This window comes from Cygnus olor, chromosome 3, assembly GCF_009769625.2.
Source record: "Cygnus olor isolate bCygOlo1 chromosome 3, bCygOlo1.pri.v2, whole genome shotgun sequence".
Classification (NCBI taxonomy): Eukaryota; Metazoa; Chordata; class Aves; order Anseriformes; family Anatidae; genus Cygnus; species Cygnus olor.
In genome coordinates this window covers 505804-530217 of record NC_049171.1, presented here as the reverse complement: position 1 = coordinate 530217, position 24414 = coordinate 505804, and the positions used below count along the sequence as shown (strand labels likewise).

The 24414-nt window shown below is 54.5% G+C and overlaps 1 protein-coding gene across 1 annotated transcript in view; it reads left to right on the top strand.

The window, feature by feature from the left end:
• The window catches only part of DTNB (dystrobrevin beta), a 190674-nt gene extending 173640 nt beyond the window's left edge, over window positions 1–17034 (top strand). Inside the window, 4 exon segments of the mRNA XM_040552198.1 lie at window positions 3339–3428; window positions 6594–6644; window positions 10300–10335; window positions 12053–17034. Coding sequence (XP_040408132.1) covers window positions 3339–3428; window positions 6594–6644; window positions 10300–10304 — 146 coding nt within the window. The 3' untranslated portion in view covers window positions 10305–10335; window positions 12053–17034.
• Window positions 17035–24414: the final 7380 nt, after the last annotated feature.

The window sequence follows — 24414 nt, the reverse complement described above, 5'->3', positions numbered from 1 at the left end:
GCTTTCTTTTTCCAGGCTGCGTGAAGTGGAACAGCAGTGCAATGAGTCCTACCAGTTACTGGGAAAATCTGCTCTATCTGGTTCATCATTTTCCCCTTTGGTTTTTTAATGAGGAAAGCACAAAGAGATGAAATGATCTCCTTTCTGCAGCTAGGAGTAATGAACACATGATTATAGTAGTACACTAACTTGATTCTTTTTATTTTACAGTATTGCTTTGGCATCCAAATGTGCTTTCTATCCATCTGCTTTTTTCTTGGGAGATACAGGCAAAAGCCATGACAAAGCAAACTTCCCTCTGCATGATTTACAGTCAGAGCTGTCTTCCTCAAACTTCTGGCTCCAGTACAAGCTCACGTAATGAATCAAGGGACCATTCATGCCTTTTACCTGAGTGACTGGGTCGTAGGGGAATAATCTTCGTCAGGACCTGTTGATATTGCCCGAAGTGAAAACTTGTTTTTTCTAGGTTTTTAACACCTGACAGAATCTCAAATATATGTTGCAGTGTATTACAGGTATTGTATAGAACAGTTTACGACAGGGCTAAGGGCTCAGCAGCTTGGTGTCATTAGTGGTGATGGCTCCCCGGGAGCAAAAACCCATAGGCAATGCCTGCAATACAAAATTCTTGCAGAAGAGTGACATTTATTTTATGTTTTTTAACAAAAACATTTAAATTACCTTTGATAACTCTTGCCTATCTATCAGATTCTTATCAAATGGGAGAGATGAGGAAAAGGGAGTGAAGATCTCAGTTCTATTCACCTCTCGTGGATGTGACCTACAAATGGGCTGGACTGCCACCTGCTCTTGCAAGACTACGTTTGTCTTCACTCCAGACCATGAGTCTTCTGTGAACCTCCCTGTCAGTGCTGGAGGGGAAATCAGCAGGTCTAGAGAAGGAAACCTTTACAGAATTGATTCTAAGCAATCTTGATCATATGGTTTTAAGATGAGACGTTTCCTCCATAGGTGATCTCTTGATCTTCCCCTTGGCCACAGGGAAAACACAGTAATGCGGTATTACATTAAAATGCCGTGATGGTATTCCCATTGAAATATTCAAGTAGAAGCCACCACCTAATTAGGAAACTAATGCTGCTGTTTATCGTCCTGAAAGAAAAGAAAACAGTCCCTCCAAATTGCTCAGATGCAAATACAATCCACCCCTGCAAACAGAGAGGTGAAAATTCCTCTTGCGATAACCACAGCGATGGCTTATTCCTCTCAACAACTAGAAAAAACTCTTTCAAGAAAAAATGGTCAACAGACTTTGTAATAAGTTTCCAGGAATGATCCTTCCGGAAAGGCAATCTGCACAATTAGTGCTATTTCATATTAATCGTGAAAAATCAAGCAAATTCAAGGCAAGTAGAGAACACAGGAAACAGGATAAAATTTCTATATTTTCACATAATAAAATAATTTAATGCCATGAGCCAGGAGGGATTCCAGTGGCTTCTGCGTGTAGATGTCCAGACAAGCTCGTTAACTTTATTCATTTGTTTCACGGGAGGCACTGGCTGGAGTTTTACAGCCTTTCCCTCCAAGAGTAACATGAAGCAGGGCGGTGGCCATGCTTCACTTTAGCATGCAGTGACAGTCCTCAGGACAGCTGGAGACTGGGATGAAGGAGCCTCCTTCTGGTCAGGTAACGACTCAGTCCCCAAAGCCAAAGCTCCCAACCTGCTGGCTCAAAATCTGCACTGGAAAAAGCGCTGTTCGTGCACGTACAGGTGCACCCAGTACCTCGCTGCCTCAGGCATGATGCTGGCCCCTTGGCACCCCAACCTGAAGGGCAGGGATGGCCCTATGGAAAGCACGTCTGCTCTGGAGCGTGCGCTGGCAGTGCTAAAATCCACAGGCAAAGCGCAGCAGCCGGAGGCCTCAGGGCACCGCAGCTAACAACAAAACTGTGCAGAGGAGAGTCAAAGCCAGCACAGCATTTGGGAGATGAAAGCAGCATGTCTGGAATGAGAGAGGCACCAAACTTCAAACAAAAGTAAACGTGTAATGTACAGTTGTCGTTACTGCAGTTCAGTACAGCTGCAGAATGTCACATCAAATGGCTCCGCTGATTCCACATGTGTTGTCTCCATGCCCTTGCCGGAGTAAATGACAGGACAGGATACCGGCCACTGAGATCTTAGAGCACTGTCAGATATCAGCATCAAAGCCGTCCTCCTGGAGGCTACGCCGACTTGGACATCTGGTGCGTGTGCTGGGTAACAGACTGCCTAAAGCCATTTTCTACAAGGACTTAAAGTATGGGAATGGCTGAGAGGTAACCCAATGAAATAGTGCACGGATGTGCTTGTGGCAAAGCTCCAGCTCGGGGCCACCAGCGCCTCAGTCTGAGAAACGGATGCTAAAGACCACCTGCCAGGGCAGAAAATAGGAACCCGTGCCATCAAAGCCTGCAAATAAAATCTTAACAGTGTGAAAAGGTGCCAGAGGGAAGGGGGCTCAGCCAGGATGGGCAGTCAATGGCTGCAGCAGCTGCAGCCTCTGGGTGCGGTGAAACTGGGCGGCAGTCAGCAGGAGAAAGCACCTCTGGAACATGGAGACCAGCACAGCAGTGATCTGCCAGGAGTAAGTGGCAAGTAAAAGATCTTCTTGGCAAGAGGCAAGAAGGCCCCATCATGTGGCTGTGCCTGCTGCTCTTGCTTATATCTTTTCTGGGCAGTTTCACATTTCCTTTGCAGATTTGGGCCACTCACGGTTCCCAGTCGTGCTTGCCCAGATGTTCACATTGCTGATACGTGAGCAGGTCCCTCCAGCAGCACAAGTGCCTAGACAGCGCTGCTGGAGCTGGGCTAGTGGCACATCGAGGAAGAGGAGTACTTCCTCCAGCAGTGCAAGAGGAGAGCTCTGCACAGGAGACTCCCATTACTTGCTGTTCCTCTCAAACCTCAGCGATATGACATCGCTGCAGCAGAGAAGCCAGTGATGATAATAATGTTGAACGAACGGACGAGCATGGATCAGCTGCGCCCCAGCCCAGCAACTCCCGGCTTGAAAAGAGGAACATCTGTCCTTGAGCGACGTGGGAGCGCTGTCCTTGTTGAGGAGAAGAGCAGCACTAATTAGCCAAACAGGCAGTCAGGCAGCCGAGCAGAACAGGATCGTTCCAGAGCAGCTCCAAACCTCTCGCTACACCAGGTTGCTCCTATGGGCGCCTGCCTTACGGCTGGGTGCTGGAGTTGGGCTCTGCTGCCGTTGCGTCCCCAGGCAGGCGGTCACTGGTGGGGCTGGGCAGGGTGGTGGGGCAGGCACTGCGGTGCGGGTGGGTTGGCGGCTGCTGTACCTGCTGTTCGTGTCCGCTCTCCTCCCAGGTACGAGGAGGAACCTCCGCAACGACCTGCTGGTGGCCGCCGACTCCATTACGAACACAATGTCATCGCTGGTGAAGGAACTTCACTCGGGTAAGCGCTAACCTCACGACGTATATCTGCAGCAGGGAAAGGAGAGCTTGGCGCCACAAGTTGCAGATTTGTCTTTAGATTTATTTCTTATAAAAACTCTATTTAAGGCATAATGCAAGATTATGTGTTCATTTTTTCAACGATAAAATGAAAAATCATTTTTATAGCTAACATTACTGAGAACTCCAAATACCATCCGAATAGGATTTCCATTGATTTTATCACTGATAGTTAAGGCAATATTCTACACATAGAAGCCTGGCTGATAGCACTGTTTATGATTCATGAAGCAGACTAAAATTTAGCTCATGTACTCCTGCTCATATTGATCTGTGCATGTATAACAGTGGGAGCTTTCCACAGTGCCGTGCAGTCATGCCTTGGACCACTCACTGGTCAGAAGTGTCACTTCTGCAGTCATACTTCTGAAAGTCAGAGCTCCTTAACAGCAAAAGCTCACAAGTGAGCAGTCAGGGCTGATATTTGCATGAGTCTACACAAACTATTGCTTGATGGCTGCGCTACTCTATCAGCAGGTGAGACTGCTCTCAAATGAATCCCCACTAGACGCTCCAATCACAAATATACAGTAAATGTATGTGAGTCCAATTTCAGCAAAGGATTAAATAGCAATGTGGAAAAAAGATAATTATTCCCTTCGTGCCTTTTCAGTATGCCAGTGCAAGTAAACATGCTGATTGGACTGTAGTAGCTTTTGCTATGGTCCAAGGACACATCCCATGACTCTTGAGCTTTGTCAGTGATGGAGTATAAGATTATTTGGTATTCCAGCAGCCTGTTCCTGTGCTGTGAGAAAGACATAAAGCATCTGCGTTCAGACCGAAATCAGGGTTTCTGTTCCACACACACCTGGAAGGTGCCTCCCCGGCCCCTTTCTGTATCCGGTAGTTGCATCACATAATCCCCTCCATAAACTTATCAAGCTCCATATTAAAGCTAGTTAGAGCTTTTGTTCCCACTACACTTAATGGAGAAGTCATAGTTATAAACCGGGTTGATATTTTACTGCTGAGCAGTAAATTCACCCAGCCTAAATCCTGTGTCTTGGCTGCAAAGGCAGCTGCAAGTTAATAAAGTCTTTCATGTATTACAGCAGGAATCACCAGTGCCACTGCAGTGAAAGGGCCTTGTGTTTCTTCAATAAATCACCATGCTCCGAGACGCACAGCTCTGTTCCCTCCAGGCTGAAATGCGGTGAACAAACTCTCTGCCCAAAACAGATGTCTGCAGTAATTTATTTTTTGCTTTTAATAGAAGTGCACATTTACAGGGGTATGGCTGAGATCAGTGTCTGGTCCGTGGTGCTTGTGGCGGAGGTGGAACGTCAGCTAGACCTTCCTGCCCTCCTCTGAAATCCACGAGAGCTGGGGAAACGCCAGCAGACCGGCTTTACGCTATCAAAAACTGTTTTGGTCTCATCAGTTGTCGTGCGATGCAGTTACAGGTCACAAGGGAGTGAAAATAAAATTAATTACAGTCTCTTACTTGACGATAGGCAGATAATAAGGAAGGCTCCCTTGAAAGTAGCTGGAATCACTTCGTTTGTGTAAATTAGGAAAAGCATGAGTTATACTCAGCTGATGAGAGTCAGTGGGATTTAACACATATTGTCCAGGAGCGAAGCTGTGAGAAGAGACACCTCCTCCAGCCCAGTGCTCGCCGCTACCACTGCAGGCATTGTGCACGAACATTTTGTGAGACGCTGGTGCCGGCCCTGCCCACACCTCTGTTTGCCTCTCCATACCTCTGTATGAACTCTGAAACCAGTGCTTCAGAAAGGAAACACTGCTTCAGGGTGCGTGTTTCTGTGTGGGCTTCAGAGGTGCTTTGATTATCCCCAGCTTTTCTCTCCTGTGCTGATAGTCCTAGTACTGCTGCTGCTGACTAGGTGCTGACTAGGAAACAATGATGCCATTTTTACTCAGAGTGAGCTCAAAAACACACGCTTCTGATCCCCGGAGGCTGAGTGCAATGCTTCTGGAGGAGGCTCAGCCCCTGCCCTGCAGAGCTGCTGAGCAGGAGGCAAGTTCAGGACCCAAACTGAAGCGATTGCTAAGCTCCTCTAGGTCACGTCTCCTGTTATGAAAAATGAGTTTGGTTTTGTCAGTGATCTATCCTGCACTCGCAGTGAGGACTCATCGGTAGCCATCCCTGAGTAGGCAGAGGTGGTGTGACCCCACGGGGATCATTGGTCCTGTTATCAAAGCTGCAAAGAGAGCAAATGTTTATATGCCTCCCTAGTCAAGATCCACTTTGATCAGAGCAATTCAAAATACTTCATGTTTTCAAATTGCGCCTTTTATTGCAGGGTTTTCTCCCTTTCTTTGCTCTCAGCAGCATGTAAAGTAGGCAGAAGTGATAGCACTGCTCATAACAACTGTTACCTGTTTACCCAGGTCTCAGTGAAATGTTGCACACAGAGATATGAGCCACCATCTACAGAAGAATGTGACCTTCTGCTCCCACACTCTGCTATATAAATATGAGCCTCGCCATAAATTCTCTTCAACTTAACTGGAATTCGATATAACGAACCGCCAGCTCTCAGACATGAAACGAAAGCCCATTTCTCGGGGCACAGCCTGTGAGGGGTTACGTGGCTTTGCCCCAGGGGTTCCTGTGAGCACGGGTGTCGCTGAACACCTTGCGTGAGCAAACTCTGATTCCAGGGGGAAACCTCCAGGGTTTTCGCCTCCTATCACCATAAAACTTCCTTTTTTCTTTAGATTTGACTTTAACCTATAAATTGTGACTTCCTTCCCTGTGTCCATATGGTGCAGTCCTTTGTTTCTTACAGTGCTAAAATAAAAGTGTACAAGGGACTTCAGTCCTGTAGTGCCTGGGCCAGGTAGATCTCCTCTGGGCAACGCAGGCAGTGCCTCCAGCCAGCACTCTACAACCTCTGGTCATCAGATCAGGGTAAGTGGGGCCTCGCTGGCCACCAGGAGTGCACAGGCACTGTGCCACAGAAAGGATGCTGCTGCTTCCCTCCAGGTTCTCCTGGGGAGCCCAGACCCCATCCTCCATCCCCGCCAGTGCCAGCTGTCGGAAGGGCCAGATCCTTCTTGCCATGGAGAAGTTCCCCAAGTGTCAGTTCTCTCACCTACTTGTCTCACATGTGCTTTTTTATTCTTTTTGAAGCAGAGGAAGAAGATGAGGAAGAAATGGAAAAAATGCAGAATGGAAAGGATCGAGGTAAGAGGATGGATTACGGTTTCCAAGCTGTACTGTGCTTTCTGATTTGTTCATCTCTAGGAGACCAGTTTGCTGTCTCCACGTAGAGTCCCAAGAGAGGACTTTTGGTGCAGATGAGGCCGCGTTGCTGCTGCTGCTGTTACGCCACCTGCAGACACGCAGCAGGTTTGCCTTCCTGCGCCGTCCCTGCCGTTCTGCACCATTGCTCCCTCCACATCTGCCATGGCTCGAGGTGACGTCACTGCCAGCGTTTCTGCAGTGTGTATTCAGCTTTAGAGAATGTTTTTCTTTAGCAAAGGTCATGCACAGATATTTGAAACGTGTAAGAGGAGGAGGAGGAGTTGCTTCGAGTGCTGCAAAGAAATCCAGTTCAGATGAATATATTAGGGAAAAATAAAACAACGTGTGGGCTGGTTACCAGTGGAGTTACTAAGCTGTGGGACTGTCATCTGCTGAACCACTGCCTCGTGTGACCTTGGCTGGACAAATATTCAGAATTACTCTGTTGATGATAATCCTGTGTAGGCAGTGCAACTGCCTAAATGGGGTTTCACAGGAGGTCTCTTTCATCTCTGCTATCCCTGGATTTCAGGTCTAAAAACTAATCCTCCCCAGACCACGCTTTCTTTGGTGTGAATGAATACATACCATGTGCTAGCAGAGTTATTCACAGGACTGGAAGTGATCATCGCAGGCGTGGAACACAGCCCTGTGAGTTGCAAACAACCGTGCAGTGTATGCTTGAGTTGGAAGGGTCTGGAGGAGATCTGTTCCTCATGTCACACTCCACAAGCAAACACAAAAGCACTTCCCAGAGCCCTCCTTGGGAAGAGGCCTTGACCAAACCAGAGAAAAGAACAAAACCCTCAGCAGCCTCTGCCAAAAGAATCTGGGAGAAAATGCTTTCCGGACCCCAAAGCCAGCAGCAGCGCGTTGCTAGGACTTGCTTCTCTGAGAAAGGGCCTTGGAGAGGGACACATCGGCCTAGGCATTTGTGTCTCACTTGGGCCAAGCCTGATTTCAGCATAGACAAACTTGAACTTTTTATCCTTTTTTGTTCTATGCATATTTTCCTTCTGGCTAAGATGAAGCGAAGGGGCTCATATTTCACTCTCAAAGAGCTTGTTTTCGTGGGTTTTCCTGTCCAGTGAGCAAAGCATTCAGGTGTTTGGGAATGCTCTGCTTCCTGATGTCTTGTCCATCAGTATTAGGCATTATAAGTTTGCATGAAGATAAGTTTAATTTTAGCTAAAACGACAGTTTTCAAAGCAGAACTGTGTTGGCTCTAAATCACAGGACTCTCTTTGCCCTAGAACATTCCTCCTAAGTTAAATATTTGAGATGCTTAGCAGATGACCCTTCTGCTTTTTTCCAAATGTGCATTGTATCTTGCATGGGAAATAGGGAAAGGGGGATTTTGAAGAGCTGAAATGTGATGTATGGTAGCAGAGATGTAGTAAGACAAATTCTCTCTGATACTCATTGCAGCAGCATTGGAATCAGGGGAACGGAGACATACCAAAAGCAGAACTTGGCCCAAAGCATTTGTGTGGAATGTAAATATTATCTCTGCCAGAGATTAAGTGATTTTTTAATGTCACAGCGTTAGTGAGATAAAAATCTGGCAGAGAAATCAAGGAATGATCAATATATAAATTACAATCCTCCTGTAGTGTGTACTCTTGAGAGGGCTGTGGAAATGCTGAGAGCACCTCCAGAAAGCAAAGTGCACGTGGTGATGGGAACTCCGTCCCTGGGTTTTATTGGAGCTGTGCTGAGGACTGGCATTACAGCTCGGACGACAGCCCAGCCTGGTTTCATACCACCGCTTCTCGTAGCTTGTGTATTTCCAAACCTCTGTGTGAGCGTAAACAAGGGAGCCGCGGAGTCCTTGCGGGACTCTGGCATGATGTGTTTCTTAGGGACAGCATTGCCCTTGGGCTTCCTCACGAGTTTCTTCACCAAGTTATTTTGGAGTTCTCTGTGTCCCAATTAGTCAGCCTCAGGGGTTTTTCCCCTGAACTCGCTTCCCTGCTGGAGAGACGTACATTCACCCATTTGATACAGCGATGGCGCTGTGCTGCCTTAGCAGGGTGAAGTCATTTGAGAAGACTCCAAGTTGGCTGCTTCTTCTATGGTTATGGTTACAGATTAGGCAGCCTCTTGAGAGAAGATGTCTACATGGTTTTTCAGGCACGGAAGAGCACCGCTGGAGCTGGCAAAGCCCCATCTGTCTGGTCACGTTAGCGTCGCCCTGCTGCAGCTTAGCCAGCCACAACTGCCTGCTTGGGTTAGCCCTTCCTGAAACCTGGTGCTACACTTGCCGTGCCTTACATGTATGCCAGACATTACTCCTCAGAGAGGGTTTCCAGGTCGGATACCCACTCAGCTGGTGCTGTCCCACAGTCATTGTTTGTCATGGCTCCACCGCCTCACTCCAAGACTTTTGTTGGTGACCAAGAGCTGAATCCGTGACAGCATCACCTGAAATAAGACTCTGCATGAGATGGTCTCTTAATGTATCGGCCTTTTGGATTGTATAAGCCTCAAAATGCTAGAAAAGGGAGTAATGAGATATGATCTGCTCTGTCAAACTGCTGTAAGGAAGGGCATGGTTTGCAACTTCATAAAATTTGTTAGCCAAAAATATCCAGCTGAAAATACACCTCCCCACACTGAGCAAAACTGGAGTCCATGCAGTCTTCTGTTGCAAAGAACAACTCCTCTAATGAGATCGTGGATGTCGGGGCAGAGTGTGCCTCCAGCCCCAAACCTGGAGGACAAGGGTCATGCATCCAGAGGGACCCGGCCAGGCAGAGAAATGGGTCAGCAAGAGCCTCCTGCAGTTCCTCCTGCAGAGCGGAACATGAGCCAGCAAAGGGCTCTCACCACGAAGAGGGCTGCTGCTCTGTTGGGATGCGTTAGGCAAAGTGTTGCCAGCAGGTGAAGGGAGGGGATCCTTCCTCAGCACTGGTGAGACCACATCTGCAGTGCTGGGACCAGGTCTGGACTCCCCAGGACAAGACTGGAGTGAGTGCAGGGAAGGGCCTTGGCAGTGATTAAGGCATTGAAGCATCCGTCCCATGAGGAGAGGCTGAGAGAGCTGGGCCTGGTCAGCCTGGAGAAGGCTTGGGGGGTCAAATTGATGTGTATAAAAAAAATGATGGAAAAGAGCAAAGAAAATTGAGCTAGAGTCTTTTCAGTGGTGCCCAGTAACAGGACAAGAGGCAATGGGCATGCAATAAAATACAGAAAATTTTGTTTAAACGTAATAACTGTGAGGCTGGTCAAACTGGAAGAGGTTGCCCAGAGTGGCTGTGGGGTCCCTTCCCTAGATGTGCACAGACCCTGATGGGACCGGGCCCTGAGCAGCCTGCTCTGGCTGAGCCTGCCCTGAGGGGGGGGGTGGTGGCGACCTTCCGCAGCCCCTTCCCTCCACGATTCTGAATTTCTGCAGTTCTGTGAGACAAGGAGCACTTTTCTTCCTTCCTTGTGTTTCAGAGAACTGGAGATTTATCCAGATGCCTGTAAAGCTCTTTGCAGTCCAGAGAAGAGTTACTCATTTGAACAATAAGAGATGGGGAGGTTATATTTTTCATTTTAAAGGAAATAAAATTACCTACTTTATAAATGTGTCTTTTCCCCTCTGTTGCAGGTTAGATAGATGACCACAGACTGTACAGTAATTCAGGTAAGCATGCCTATCGTTTTTCTTTTCCATTTCCAGTAGCAGTGCTCTGCGCGTGCTGTTGCAATGCACACGACTGAGTCCCTGGTAACCTGCTGCCATTGTCCTTTATTTTCTATTTCTGTGTAAGATGAGGAGCATTCCCTGCCTGTTGCTCCACAACCATTCAAAAGGATGCTGAGTTTTTCTTGTTATGACCCAATTTTGCTCCTGCTGCAGACAGTGGGAGGACATCATTAACTTCAGTGAGAACAAAATTACCAGTATTATCTCTTATTTTATTAGTATTACTTCTATACTTAGAGGCCTCAGCCAGGAAATAGGACCCTATTGTGATGGACACTATCCAGATGTACTAAAAATACAATCTCTACCCTCAAAGAGCCTGCACTTTACGTTATAATAAGGCACAACAGATGGATAGACAAACAGGTGCTGGAGAGCATGAGACAGTGTTAGCGGAGAAAGATTGAGTCCTGCGCTGACAATGCCTCTGAAGTACCTGAATAAGATCCCTATCTTTCCCCATGTGAAAAGCTCGTAGGAGGGCACCGGGTTGGGTTTCTACACTCGCATGATATTTGCCTTAGCCACAATGCTGATCTTTCACCATTTCCAATGGGAAGGAGGAGGTTCTTGTGACCAAAATAATGTAGCATGGACAGACACATAATTAGCCAGGGCTTGGGAATGGGAGAAGAGGCAGCCCTTCTGTCTAGGTCTTTTTATATTGCACTGGAAGTCTGTAGGTTGGTTAGTTGTAGAACCTGGGCAGGAGAAAGAGACTTTTATCTTTAAATTGCCATCTCAGATTCAGCCCATGTTGGTGGTGGGCCAGATGAATTAGACGTGACCAATGTGAAACACAATTTTACATGACAAAACCAGCACAGTGCTCCTCCGAAGGTAATTTGCAAAGGAGAAAAACAGGGCTTTTGCCCTTTTTGCCTCCCTGCCATTTTAGTAACATATAGAGATAACCTGAAAGTGGCTCAGAGTTTCTCTGATAGTTTGTACATTAGAAATTCAAGTCCTGCCTCAGCTGGAAAACAATCTGGTAACTCAAGAAGGAGCAAAACTATGCCATCAGGGAGGAAGTTAGCAATGGGGAGCTGTTTATACCGGCTGTGTGTGGCCTTCTCGTAACGTCCCTTTGACTCTTAACAGCTGAATAGCACTTTGGAGAAAGGGGCGGCTTGGACACTGCCCACCCCTGAGCCACCGACCTGGGGACGAGAAGCTCGCTGCTCTCACAAGTCCACCAAGGGCTGATGAGAGCTGAATTGGAGATAACAGAAAAAATAAGAAACTCCTTTCAGGGTTTCTTTATCCTCCAGAAGGAACCAGGAAAGAACATGTCTGTGAAAGAACAAAATCCCCTCCAGTCACCGTTAAACCGTGCTGGTTCTCCAGGTTCTTTGGCTTCCCCTTCGTGGTGCCAGGCTCTGTGGTGGGTCCTCCCGAGCCTCGCTGGTGGCGGGGCCGGGCCGAGCTGTGGTGGCTGTGACTGTCCTTTGGCTCCAGCTACCTCCAGCGACAGAGGGGCCTGGGATGTCCCAGCACCTCCAGGGGCTCTGTTTCTGCAGATCTTGGCTGCTCTTTGGGGGGGAAAAGTGCCTGGCACCAGCCTGACCTTGGCTTGCAAAGTCCGTGTTTGGTGGAGCTCTGCTCCCCGCGGGGACGGCGATCCTCACCCAGCGTTGTGTTTCTGATGGCACAGGCACAGAGGGTAACACGGTGAGCTCCTCTTCGGAAGACGTCTCCACATCCTTCGGAAGAGGCACGTTTCAGCTGATGCATCCACCATCGTGCAACTGTGAACGATCTCAACCACCTGCTGACGGCAGCGGCTTTCTCTTAACCAACTGGAGGGCTTTCCCTGCGGGCATTTGCCTCTTAGGTTATTGCATGTACTATTTTCCTAAATGTCTTTACTAGCGATAATCAGACAGTGCCCCATCGAAGCCAGCAATTTATGGGAGGTTAAAAAAAGGGGGGAAAGATAATACTCCCTGCTCCTGCTAAGTGTACTGATCTTTTTGGATTTCCTACCAAACGGTGTCATAATCACATCACATGCTGGTTGTTTCCTCTTGACTTCTAACCCTCGGTATGCATGAAAAAACGGGTGTTGCGCCTTTTGAGTTTCCTCGCGTGTAATACAAAGGGGATTCTGAGTGCAGACCCTCTAAAAAAACCCGCCTTCTAAAAATACCACCCCGTCTATCACTGTTTGGTTGCCATAGTGTTTGATGTTGCATGTCGTTCTCAGAGTAAATGACAGGGCATGTCAAGGGGAGAGGAATGCGTAACAAGAGGAGGAGCAACTGTAATTATGGGCCATAAACCCTGGATGAGTGCCACATGGGGATTCCTGACTCCATACTTTTCTTTAGACTGTTACAAAATTTCCCTTTACAATCAGGGAATTCAGGGACGAGCATTGCTAGGTTGACATTAGCATCTGTGCATTAATTTTTGAGAGCCGAGTTCAGGTTTGTTTAAAATTAAGAGAAATAACAGAGTTGTGTAGTCTGAGGCTGCAGGCTCACCACTGTCTGGATCCTCACTAGGCTTTTCTTTTATAGCTGCTTAGAAAACATCGTAATCAGTTCCAATCACTAGTGATTTTATTTTTTTTTCTTGGTGCTTAGGAATGTTATTTTTAGTGGAAGGAGCTGAGTGCCCTAATGCATCTATAAATATTTATCAAGGGTGATGAATGGAAAGGAGTGATAAACCCTGAAGCCAACCCTCAGCTTTTCTTCCTGTCTGAACCGATACGCTGCATCGGTTCTTGGCGGAAAGTGCTCGTTAGGTACCTACAGCCCTTTGGGAGAGAAAAAATAAACATACATGGTGGCCGCAGATTTAGTTGAGTATAAATATTGTGAACGAGCTGTCAAAAAGGAAAGAAAAGTGATGATAACCTGGTTCAGCATGTAAGCTCTAGCCTGCCAAACACAGTACACTTGTGGGGACTTGGAAGGTTTCATGGTCGCCTTTGTGCGCTCTCAGCTGAATGAGCTGAGTTACTGCCACAAGTCGCGTTGGTTGCAGCTGGGCAGACTCACGGGGATGCGTGTTTCAGAGTGCCCAAAGTACAAGGGTTTTGCTCGTGGCCGTGCTCAGGGACCCGACGGTGTGGTGATGCCTCCAGCAGTCACCATCACACCTGCGCGCACCGGGCTCCTCCTCGCACTGCCACCGCGGGACCCCTTCCCTGCCCCCTGTCCCCTGTCCCCTGTCCCACCACCAACAACCCAGTGGTGGGAGCCACCAGGGGTTTTGCATCCTCCAGGGCCACACTTCTGCCAGCGAGGCCAAGCACCCCTGAGCCCCGAGGCCAGGAGCTGGAGGCTGAGCTGGTGCCAGAGGCAGCAAGGGCAGTGGCAAAGGGGAGGCTCGGCCTCCTCTGCGCTTCCAAAGGGAAGGGCAGGCGGACCTTTAGAGGTGCCCGGCACGCAGCTCAGAGCTGGAAGGAAGGGCTGGACACCCGCCTTCTGCAGCCATCAAGGACACACATTAAACGTGAAACCTAGATTCACAGGGGACCATCATATTTGCTACTTTTTTTTTTCCTATTATTACTCACCCTGTGACTTTCCCTTCTCGCTTTTGTCACCACAACTCACCCAGTGTGAGGCCAAACTCTTACTGCAGCTGTCGCCTAATGTCACCTAACGCTACCCCGCTACGAGCTGATTTTGGGGCACAGCCACATCAAGACACATCTCCGAGCCTGAGGTCTGGCTGCCCTGGGACACGCTGGCCACCAATGCACCCACCCCTGCTGGCTGGGGCACCCATAGGTGGCCTGCCCACACCCTGCAGTCCCACCACAGTGTCATAGGTGCATGGGGGACATGGGTGGGAGGCAGCTGTGGGTCTGCTCCAGACCCCGTCCAGCTACCCAGGGCTTTCTAGGAGGGTTTTGAACATCCAGCACTTGCACAGGGGCTTCGGTGTCTTCCCTGTAGGTCTCCACCTCCGTGGAGCATCAAGGAACCTCCTGAGATACCCCTCCCACGGCTCTGCCCACGCAATGCCGCTTGGCGCTGGGTTTGTTGCTGCCTCCTAAAGGAACAATTCCTCCGTCAGAGCTGCAGCAGGCAGCCAATCTCCCCCAGCCCCAGCGGCTGCGTGATCTCCTCCGGGACCCGCACCCCGCGAGGTGCAGTCCTGCAGGAGCGAGGGGCCGGACACCGGAGGACGGGGCTGTTTCCGCCCGCACGCTGAGCGCTGCGTGCACTGCGGTGCCTGGTCTTTGTTTGGAAAACCTGACAGCTCCAGCGGGCGTTAGCAGGCACAGCCGGGATAGGGCGTGTGTGTGTGTGTGTGTGTGTTAAACGTGACCCCGTGTGCCACAGCCCTGGATTACCTCACCCGCAGTGCCATTTATTTTAGCCAGTAAAGCGTTTTAGCAGATGCTCGATGTAATCACAACGCCGGAGCGTGCAAGTTGCTGTCAGCCCCTGCGCCGGCCATGCCTGCTGTTATAGGGAGGATGTCGCTGCTTTAGGAGGCCACCACCAGGGCAGAAGGGACCCGTGTGCTGCCGGGCTGCAGGCACACCGCTGTCACAGCACAGCCAGCAGCAGCAAATGGGCACCGGGGCTGTCGGGAGCGATTGCAGTGCTGCCTGCGTGCGTCACAGCACAGAGGCTTAATTGCACTCGTCCTCACCAGCCTGCAGCTGACAGCTTTGCTGCGCTGCCTGCTCGCGGGCGATGGAAACGATGCCGCGGGCATCCCACCCCGCAGTGCGTGCAGCCAAGCACCAGCGGTGACCCTGAGGAGGACGAGTGCCGCGGGCTCGGTGCTTGTCACCAGCGTGATGCTGCGGAAGGCCACTGCCGGTGGCACCCACTCGGACCCTGTCTGAGAAGCCTGGCAGCAGGCACCGGTCTTGCACTGGGATGGGGAGTGCCACAGGTGGGTCCATCCGAGCCCGTAGAGCACCAGGACACACGCCGCTGGTGGCTGTGAGCGGGGCCACGACCAGGCGAGGGAGGTCCCGTGCGAGGCAGCAGGACGCCTGGGACAGTTTGGCACTCCACCGGTGCCAGGCGCTTCCCCTGGTGACATTCTGGGGTTTCGTGTATGGAAACCAAACCACCCTAGCTTGCTTGTGGTTAACTCTGAAAACTGTGTGTGAACTATTGCTTGCCTTTGGAATAATCGCCTTAAACCCCATGGGAGGAACATTTCAGGCCAGGCTTTAATGTATTCCCCCAGGCTGTATCCCCTGGTGTTACAGCTCCAGTGTGTGCCCATTCCCCTGCTGAGGCCATTTTCGTCTTGCCAGAGGACGTTTGCTCTCTGGCTGCTCGAGGTGGCCCTGGTGGGGTACTCAGGACGTGGTGTTTTGGGAGCAGCCAAGGGAGCTGCGACCTGCTGCAGCACAGCCCCGCGGAGCTGCGGCCGCGCACCCAGCGATGCACCAGCGGTGCCGGCGCTGCACCCGGTGAGCTGTGCTGCCTCTGAACGCGCTGCCTCCGTCCTGTGCTGGCCCTGCACGGCCAGCCCAGATCCTTTCCTTTCAAATTTGGGGATTGTTTTTACAGCTGGATGGTCATTTTTTTGACTGGACGCAGTAGTGAGGGTCATGAGCGAAGCCAGGGCTGGATGCAGCGCTGCGAGGGAGCCCTGCGGGAGCCAGGGGTCTGCTGCAGCCGAACCCTGGGGATGGTGTGCTGATATTTGCTGCTTGCTCTCAGGTGATTTCTGCCCCTTCCTGTGCTTTAATTTCCTCACTAATACTGACCACAATGCCTGTTTTCACCCTAGCAGCGTACAAAACATGTGGTTTTGAAACCACTTCCTTCTCTGCATTGCCCTCTTTTTCCTCGGGGATTACTCCGGTTCCAGGGGGAATGGCCATCCCGAGCACGTGCTCTGCAAGCTGCTGGGTTTGGCAGCTCAACGGGTGCACTTGTGTCCTGTGGGGACGTGCACAGGGTGGCACCTGCCCTGCAGGGCGCACGGCTCCCCCGTGGGGACGCTGGCAGGCAGCACCCGGCATCGCCGGATGCCACCGCGGCGTGCACACGGACAGAGAAACCCCCAGAGACCACCAGGTGGGAATCCTCACTGCTTCAGGTTTAAACCAAGCTTTGCAGTTTTTCTGAGGGGGGAAAAAAAAAAAGCCGAAATGAAAAGCAGAAAGCCATTACCACATGTTTTCTCATGGGAAAGTTACCTGAATAGTGCCATTCTCCATGTTAGCAAAAGAGGTCAGAGCTCGGGTACCAGCGGGGAGTGCCAGCAGAGCGAAGCCCCCGTTCCCGTGCCGCGGAGCCCTTCCCATGTGCTGTGTCCCACGTGCCGTGAGTCCTGTCGGGGGCTGCAAAAGGAGGAAGCTGGCGCTGGCGATTTCTGCAGCCCTCCCACACATGCGGGCTCGGAGGATCTCCAGCTCCGCTGAGTTCTTGCTGCCTTGGGGACATTGCTGTGGTTCTGGGACATTGCCAGCGCTGCCCCCCGCCTCCCCGGCGGGGTCGGGGCCGCTGCTGCACGCGGATGCCCCGGGACCCAGCCCTGGCACCCAGCACATCCATGTGCGTGGCTGCGAGCGGGAGCGTTTCACAAGCACGTGTTGGAGAAGATGCTGTAAGTGATGGGAATGTCTCTGGTAGGAACCTGTAAACTGGAAGCCATGTTCTGTCATCTGCCAAATACTTAATAAATTCATCTCATCCCTCAGGGGTGTCTTGTCCCTTGACCATGTGAGAAAAGTGGAAATGTTCCTGGAAAAGCCAAAAAAAAGAGGTTTTAGTAGGAAACTGCTGCTTCAAACCACTGCATGGTATGAAAGCAGCTGCCAACACTTTGCTGCGTATTTATATGAAATAGCAGAGCTGGGGATTATCTGCATTTGTCATGGGTGCAGGTCACTGGAAGCAGACAGAGCTGCCTGTGTTCGGGTCCACGGCGTCCGCCGCATCTGTGCCATGGGTCCGGCGCCGGCGGCGCAGCCCTGCCAGGTGTTCCTCCCGCTGCAAATTCTGCACCACTCAGCACATCTGGTCGCAGAAGCAAGGGCAGGTTTTGGAGGACAGAAAGCAAAAGAATCGGGGCAAGTGCACTCACCTCCCGCGGGCACTCGAGCCTCCATCTCCTAATGCAGTGCCAAAAACTTTTGTCAGCAAGCTGCGTCTTTTGGGTAGCGAGGGACAAAAACCCCAGCAGAGAAGGCTCCGGGCTGCCACGCACACGGGGCTGTCGTCTCCTTGGTTCTCCCCAGAGTGGTGCCCATACCCACTGCCCCTGGGATGGGGGCTCATTCCCCATCCCACCCCGATGTGCCCCTGCATGTAGGATTTTCCCTGTGCTCTCCTGCGGGGATGCTCTGGCTCCCGCGGTCACTGCCTGGCCAGGCTCCGCTGCCGGCCCGCAGCCAGAGGAAACCTTAGCCCCAGGAATTCGTGGCTTCGCGGGCACAGGCGCATCCCCTCCACTTCCTGGCCCCGATCTGGCACAGCTCCAGGCACTCGTTTGCTTTAGGGATTAGTGGGAAAGATGCCACCCCCTCCCCTGCCAGGGGGGTTCTGGGCTGCTGCTGGGCTCAGGGGGCTTCGTGCTGCTTGCAGCCCCATGTGAGCAAGGGCAGCTGGTGCCCAGTGCAGGGAAACACCAAACAGGGGGTCCGGGGGGGCTGCAAGCACAGAGCATCCCCTCTTGCAGCCCTGGCCTGAATATTCATCCTCCACTCCCTCCCTGGCCGTGCTGGAGCTCCAGCTTCTCTAATCACACCCTGCAGCAGCCCTTCCCGCCTCCTAATTGCAGCGCAAGGGACCCTCTTATCACATAGTCCTTCTAAGGAAATAAATTGGAAGAACCCAGAAGAGCCCCCGGGCTCCGCAAGGGCACAGGGCGAGTGCTGCAGGCCCAGCTCCGCTGCTCCGGCACCGGCACTGGCAGTGGCACGTGTGATTGACACGAGGTGGCAATGCCTGCACCCAGGGGCACCGGCTTGCCCTGGTGCATCTCCCACAGCCACTGGGACCACCGTGACGGGGCTTTGGGGTGACATCGTGGCTCCCACAGGGTCCCCAGAAGGGGACCTGTGCCCGTCCTTGCAGCGCACCACGGCCAGGGCTGGGCAGAGCTGGCCCCAGGGCAGTGCAGTCACTGCCCCTCGTGGCACAACACCCCCCTCACACACAAAATGGGATGGGGACAGGGCTGTGGGGCAGCACCGTGCATCGCTCCCGTCCTGCAGCCCCCAGGAGCTCCCCGAGCCCAGATCCCCCTCAGTAGGGACCTCACGGACCACCCCACCTGGGGACTGCAGGGACGTGAGCGCGGTGAGGCCACGGGATGGCAACGAGCGGTGAGACTGCCACTTGGGCTGTGGCTGCTCCGATCACACGCGTGTGTGCAAGCTCACCTGTGCAGTGTGTGCACACCACCCCGCACTCTACCTGCCCGCTGGTCTGTGTGCACACAATGCACACGTGCATGCTCGCCCATGCTCGCACCTGGAGCACGCTCAGCCATGCTTTTGTGCACGCTCACAGCTTGTTCACACACGTGCACACTCCCATGCCCCACATGCACATGCGGGCATGGTCCTGGTGCAGTTGTGCCTGTGTGCACACCCAGGCACCAACGTGTGCGCATACCCACACATGCACATAGGTGCACAAATAGTCACAGGCACAGAAATTGGTTTGAGCAGCCCCGTGCAGAAGCACACACAGAGCCGGTCCTGGCTGCCCCACCTCACCGCACTCACCCAGTGCAGGGCTGCAGACACCTGGAAGGGCCTCGCAGGGGGCTGTGCCCCCCGGCACCGTGCTCAGTGCCTGTTCCCCTGTGCCTCCTGTGTCCCCTGTGTCCCCCAGTACCCAGCCCCATTGCCTGGGGTCACTGAGCCACCACGTCACCTTTCCCCAGTGCTCCTGGCCGCTGACCCTGCCAGCTGGGAGCCGCCTCAGCCGCTCCCAACACAGCCACCAGCACCCAGGCACCAGCTGGGGAGGGTCCCCTCAGGGTCCCCCCCGCCCTGACCCCCTCCCGAGAAGGCTGCGGGTGCTGTGCCGAGGGGGATGTGGGTGCTGCGTGGGGACACAGGACCCCTCTCCGGGCTGCAGCCAGGGTACCCATCCGGTGGCACCTCTGTCTCGGCCCCTGCCCTCTCCCTGCCCCTCTGTTTATTCTATCAGCGATAATATTTTCACGCCTCATTAGCGCTGTATTAAACCCAATTACCCCCAGCCGGAGGAGGGGATGAGTTCCTGCTCTGCACGGTGCGGCACAAGGGCTGAGCCCCATGGAGACCCTGAGGGCCCTCAGGGGCCCATGGAGCTTACAGGGACCCCATGCACCCCACAAATGGGCTCAGGATTGGGGACCCCTTGCCAGACCCCCCCATCTGGCACTGGGAAAGACCCCAACCCACTGTCCGTGGAGCCCACCCCGCTGCCGTGCCCCCACACGGCATGGGGTCCTGCACCCCGCAGTGGCCCCGGGTCCCTCCTGTCGGTGCTCAGGGGCACCCAACACCGTGCAGGCCTGGGAATGGGGTCCCTGCTCCCACCCTGGGCCACCCCCGGGCCCTGCCTGGGGCAGGGGGCATGGCACAGGGCCCTGCGGTGGTCTCCATCCTCCTTCCTTCCCTCCTGCCTGGAAGCTCAGGGGACGGGGGGGTCCTTGGGGGGGGCAAGGCCAAGCAGCTCGGACACTTGTGCCACCGCCGCCACCTCCCCACTATGGGGCAGACGCACAGCTCGCCCCCCCCCCGGGCATGGCAGCAGGGCGGGGGGGGTCTGGCCTCCCCCCACCCCGGGGTCAGGCGACCTCCATGTAAGCGCTCTGACCCCGGGGCGCCGGGGATGGGATTTCTCCTCATTTGCACCGTTTAATGGCCACCCTGGGCTGCATTACGCGCTCCAGCTCCCATCCATCACTGTAAAATTAATTCTTCTGCCACTCACCGCTCACCGCGACAAGCTGCTAATGTGAGCCGGGGCCCTTCCCCTGCGCTTCCTCCCCGGCCCTCCTCCTCCTCCTCTTCTTCTGCCCCGCACCCTCGGCAGCCTGCACAGCATTAATGATTGATGGGGCAGGAATGGGGAGCGCCCGCCGGGGTTATCGGTGGGCGATCGCAGGGCAAACACCCAACTGGGGCGGGGGCGGCTGCAGGTGCAGGGGCGCTGGGCACGGTGCTGGCCCTGGGCACTGGTGGGGGTCCTGTTCCTTTCCCCCCCCCACCGCGGGGCTGCAGGGACCCGGGCTGGGAGACGGCATCACCCCAGTGGGCAACGGGCAAACGGGAACCGAGCTGGTCCCCGGGGTGGTCACGGCCACCCTGTCCCCCTCTCTGAAGATGCTCACGTCCCTGCCCTCGTCCTCCTGGCAGAGGGGCAGAGGAGACATTTGGGTGCCCTGAGAGGGGTTTGGGGTCACCCAGTGCCTCTGTGCAGGCTGCGCAGCTACACACAGCTGGGGAAATTTGGGACTGGCTCCGCACAGCTCGGTCTGGATGAGCACCCGGTGGGTGCTGCAGGGGTGGCACAAGCCCTGGTGGCACTTTGGGATGTGGCTCGGGGTGACACGGCCCCACTACAGCATTGTGGGGTGTCTCCAAGCTCTTTCCAGCATCCTTCTCCTGCAGACTCGATGCCTGACTGGGGGCATCCAGGCGAGGGGCTGGGACATGCGGGGGGCCATCCTGGCCACCCCTTGTCACACTCTGGGACACCAGAACCCTCCTCCCTGGGTGCAGGGGGCTGGGGGTGCAGGGGCGGGTGCAGGGGTCCAGGAGCAGCGGTGCAGAAGCAGCGTCAGTGCAGCCGCAGCTCCAGCAGGAGCATGTCAGCAGATCCCCCCCCAAACGTGTGCGCAGAAATTCAGCAGCGGTTACATAACGAGGAGCCAGCGGTCGTGAAAACAAGGTCGTGCACGAGGGCTGCGGGGCCCAGGGCTGCTGGCAGCAGGGGCTCAGGGCACAGGGAGGCTGCTGCAGCCAGCCTGGCACGGCACCGGGATGTGGCACGGCACCGGGATGTGGCACGGCACCGGGACGTGGCATGGCACAGCCGTGCCACGGCAGAAGCAGCACTGTAATGCTAAATTCTGACACAGATGTGGCTTCAAAGGGGGATCAGGCTTGGGAATGGGGCACCGGCTCCATCCCCATGCAGCACGACTGGCGCAGGCTCACACTGAGGGTGATGCTCACCGGGGCTGGCACAGTTGGGATCCCCGCTCTGCCAGCACTCTGCCTTCCCCTTTGGCTGTGGCGCATCCTCCATCTGCTGCCCCCATTCCAACAGCAGCAGCCAGAACAGGCAGCAACAAAAATACCCAGGGGCGAGGTGGTGCCCGGGGGCACCCTTCCTGCCTGCTGCATCCATCTGGGAGCGGGGACGCACAGGGAGGGCTCAGCTCTGCCCCTTCCCGGGGGCTTCCCCCCCACCTCCAGCACTGCTGCAGATGCTCTCCAGGGATGCTCAGCCCAGGGCGAGCACTTCGCAGAGCCTGCGAGGTCTCCGGAGTTGACAGACGCCGGCGGGGGACGCCCGCTGCTCCCGCGCCAGCCCGGCACGCCACGCAGCTGCAGCGGCGCGTGACGCTCCCCGCGCAGAGGCTGCATCAGCTGCTGCTCCCTCCGCGCAGGCAGCGCTGACTAACCGGCTGACCGTGTGTCACCGGCTTAATTTGGCACCCGCCCTCTCGGCGAGATTCATTAATCCAATCCCCGCGCCTGAGCCCCCGGAGGGAGCTGCCTCTGAAATTGGCACCTGTCACCGGGACGTCGTGCCACCGCTCCGCTCGGTGACGAGGCTGCGCTGCTGGGGCGGCGGGGATGGGGACGGGGATGGGAATGGGGGTGGGCACCGCAGCTCTGCTAGGGCCATGGGAGGACAGAGCCATGCCCCGTGCTCAGGCCCACCAAGCACCTCTTTGAGCCCAAAGAAGCATGCGGCAGCCGGGCACACAGAGGAGCAGGCAGCAGCACCGCTGGGTCGGGCCCGTCCCATCCCTGCTGCTGCTCTGTCCTGTGGGACAGGAGATTTATGGCCCATAGGAAACTTCTTGCCAGGAGTCTGCTGCCCTCCTCCAGCCGGCTCTGACCTCTCCTGTCACACCGAGATTTAAGCCTGGGATAATTGCACCTATTAGCCTAAAAGAAGCTGCTGGTCCGGGAGCAGCAGTGGCTGCCGACGGAGCCCCGCAGGGCCGGCAGCGTGGTGCGGGTGGGCTGCATGGCACCAGCTGCGCACCCCCGGGCCTGGGCTGAGCCCTGAGCCCCGGCAGGGACGGGGTGAGCTGGGAGCACACCTGGCCCAGCCTGGCCGCTGGCGATGGGAGAGCTGCCGGACACTGCTGGGACCGGGCAGGGGCACAGAGGTCTCTCCATGAGGCACACCGGAGCCACCGGGCATCCCAAGGGGGCTCAGGGGCTGCAAAACGCCCCCAGTGGTGCGAGGCACTGTGCAGGGTAAGGCACGGAAGGGACAAGAGCGGCTCCCTCCCTGGTCTGTGGGGTCAATCAGACAGTTTCCAGGAGCCCGGTGCCCCCAGCGGGGTCTCTGCCAGGCCGGCCGTGCCGAGATGTGCTCCCCTGGCCTGCAGCCGCATGCCTGGCCCCGTCCTGCTGGTGCCAGGAAAGAGATGTGGGATGACTGTGATGGAGCACTGAGACCTTGCGTGGGACAATGAACGACCCATGGCCATCCTCCTCCTCCTCCTCCCCTGGGCTTCCAGCAGCACCCCCTGCCAGCCTTGCACCGTGCCGCAGCAGAAGAGCTGCTCCATCATCGTTACCCAGGGTTGGTTCCACATCGCTGCCAGGTTTTGTTTGTTCCCGGTGTGCTTCAGTTCCCTTTATTGTCCTCCTCGTGCTGCCCAGAGGCTCTTCCTCGATGCTTTTAGTATCCCTTATCAATTTTCAATGTGCTGAGTCCAGTCCCATGACTTTCAGCAAGGTTAGGTGCCAGGGGCTGCACTCGGGGCACAACAACCCCTCGCAGCAGTACGGGCTCAGGGAAGAGGGGCTGGAAAGGTGCTCAGTGGAAAAGGAATTGGGGATGATGGTCTACAGCCGGCTGAACACAAGCCCACAGAAATAACGTGGCCAGCAGGACCAGGGAAGTGATTGTCCCCTGTACTTGGCACTGGTGAGACTGCACCTCATATATTGTGTTTGGTTTTGGGCCCCTCACTACAAGAAGGACATTGAGGTGCTTGGCTGAGTGGAAGAGCAATAAAGCTGGTGAAGGGACTGGAAAACAGGACTTAGGAGGAGTGGCTGAGGGACCTGAGGTTGTTTAGTTTGGAGAAGAGGGGGCTGAGGGGAGACCTCACCGTTCTCTACAGCTACCTGAAGGAGGTCGCGGTGAGGATGGTGTTAGTCTCTTTTCTCAGGCAACAAGTGGCAGGATGTGAGGAAACAGTCTCAGCTTGTGCCAGGGGAGGTTTAGATTGGTTATCAGGAAGAATTTCTTCAAGTAAGGGGTCGTGAGGCACGGGAATGAGCTGCTGAGGGCAGTGGTGGAGTGCCTCCATCCCTGGAGGCATTTAAGAGATGCGTGGACGTGGCTCTGAGGGACATGGCTCAGCGATGGGACTCAGCAGGTCAGGCTGATGTTGGACGTGGTGGCCCTGAAGGTCTCTTCCAGCTTCAGTGCCTCCACGACTCTGGTCTGCACAGCTTTCATAGCTCCTGGTGGAACTTGAACGCTTCACGGCACTTTCAGCACCTTCCCCTTTCCCACCAGCAAACACCACCCCCCTTCCACCGAGCCTGGCCGGGTGGGCTCCTGGCACACACACACACACAGACACACACACACACACGATGGAAAGGAGCCCCCAGCTCGGTCAGCAAGGGTGACTGAGAGCTGCCCGTCCCCGGGCACGTGGGGCCCCGTCACCCGTCCTCAGATCCCGGCCCCCAGTGCCCGCACCCCGGCCGGCCCCAGCCGTTTCCTCCTCCCCGTGGGCCAGCAGCAGCTTCTTCCTGCCGGGCGCGGCGACAACAGGATGCAGCCCCCGCCGTGCCTCGAGAGGCGCCCGGCACGCTCGGATGCACCCCGGCAGCACTTCGTGCCCGGCAGACACCGAGGTGGT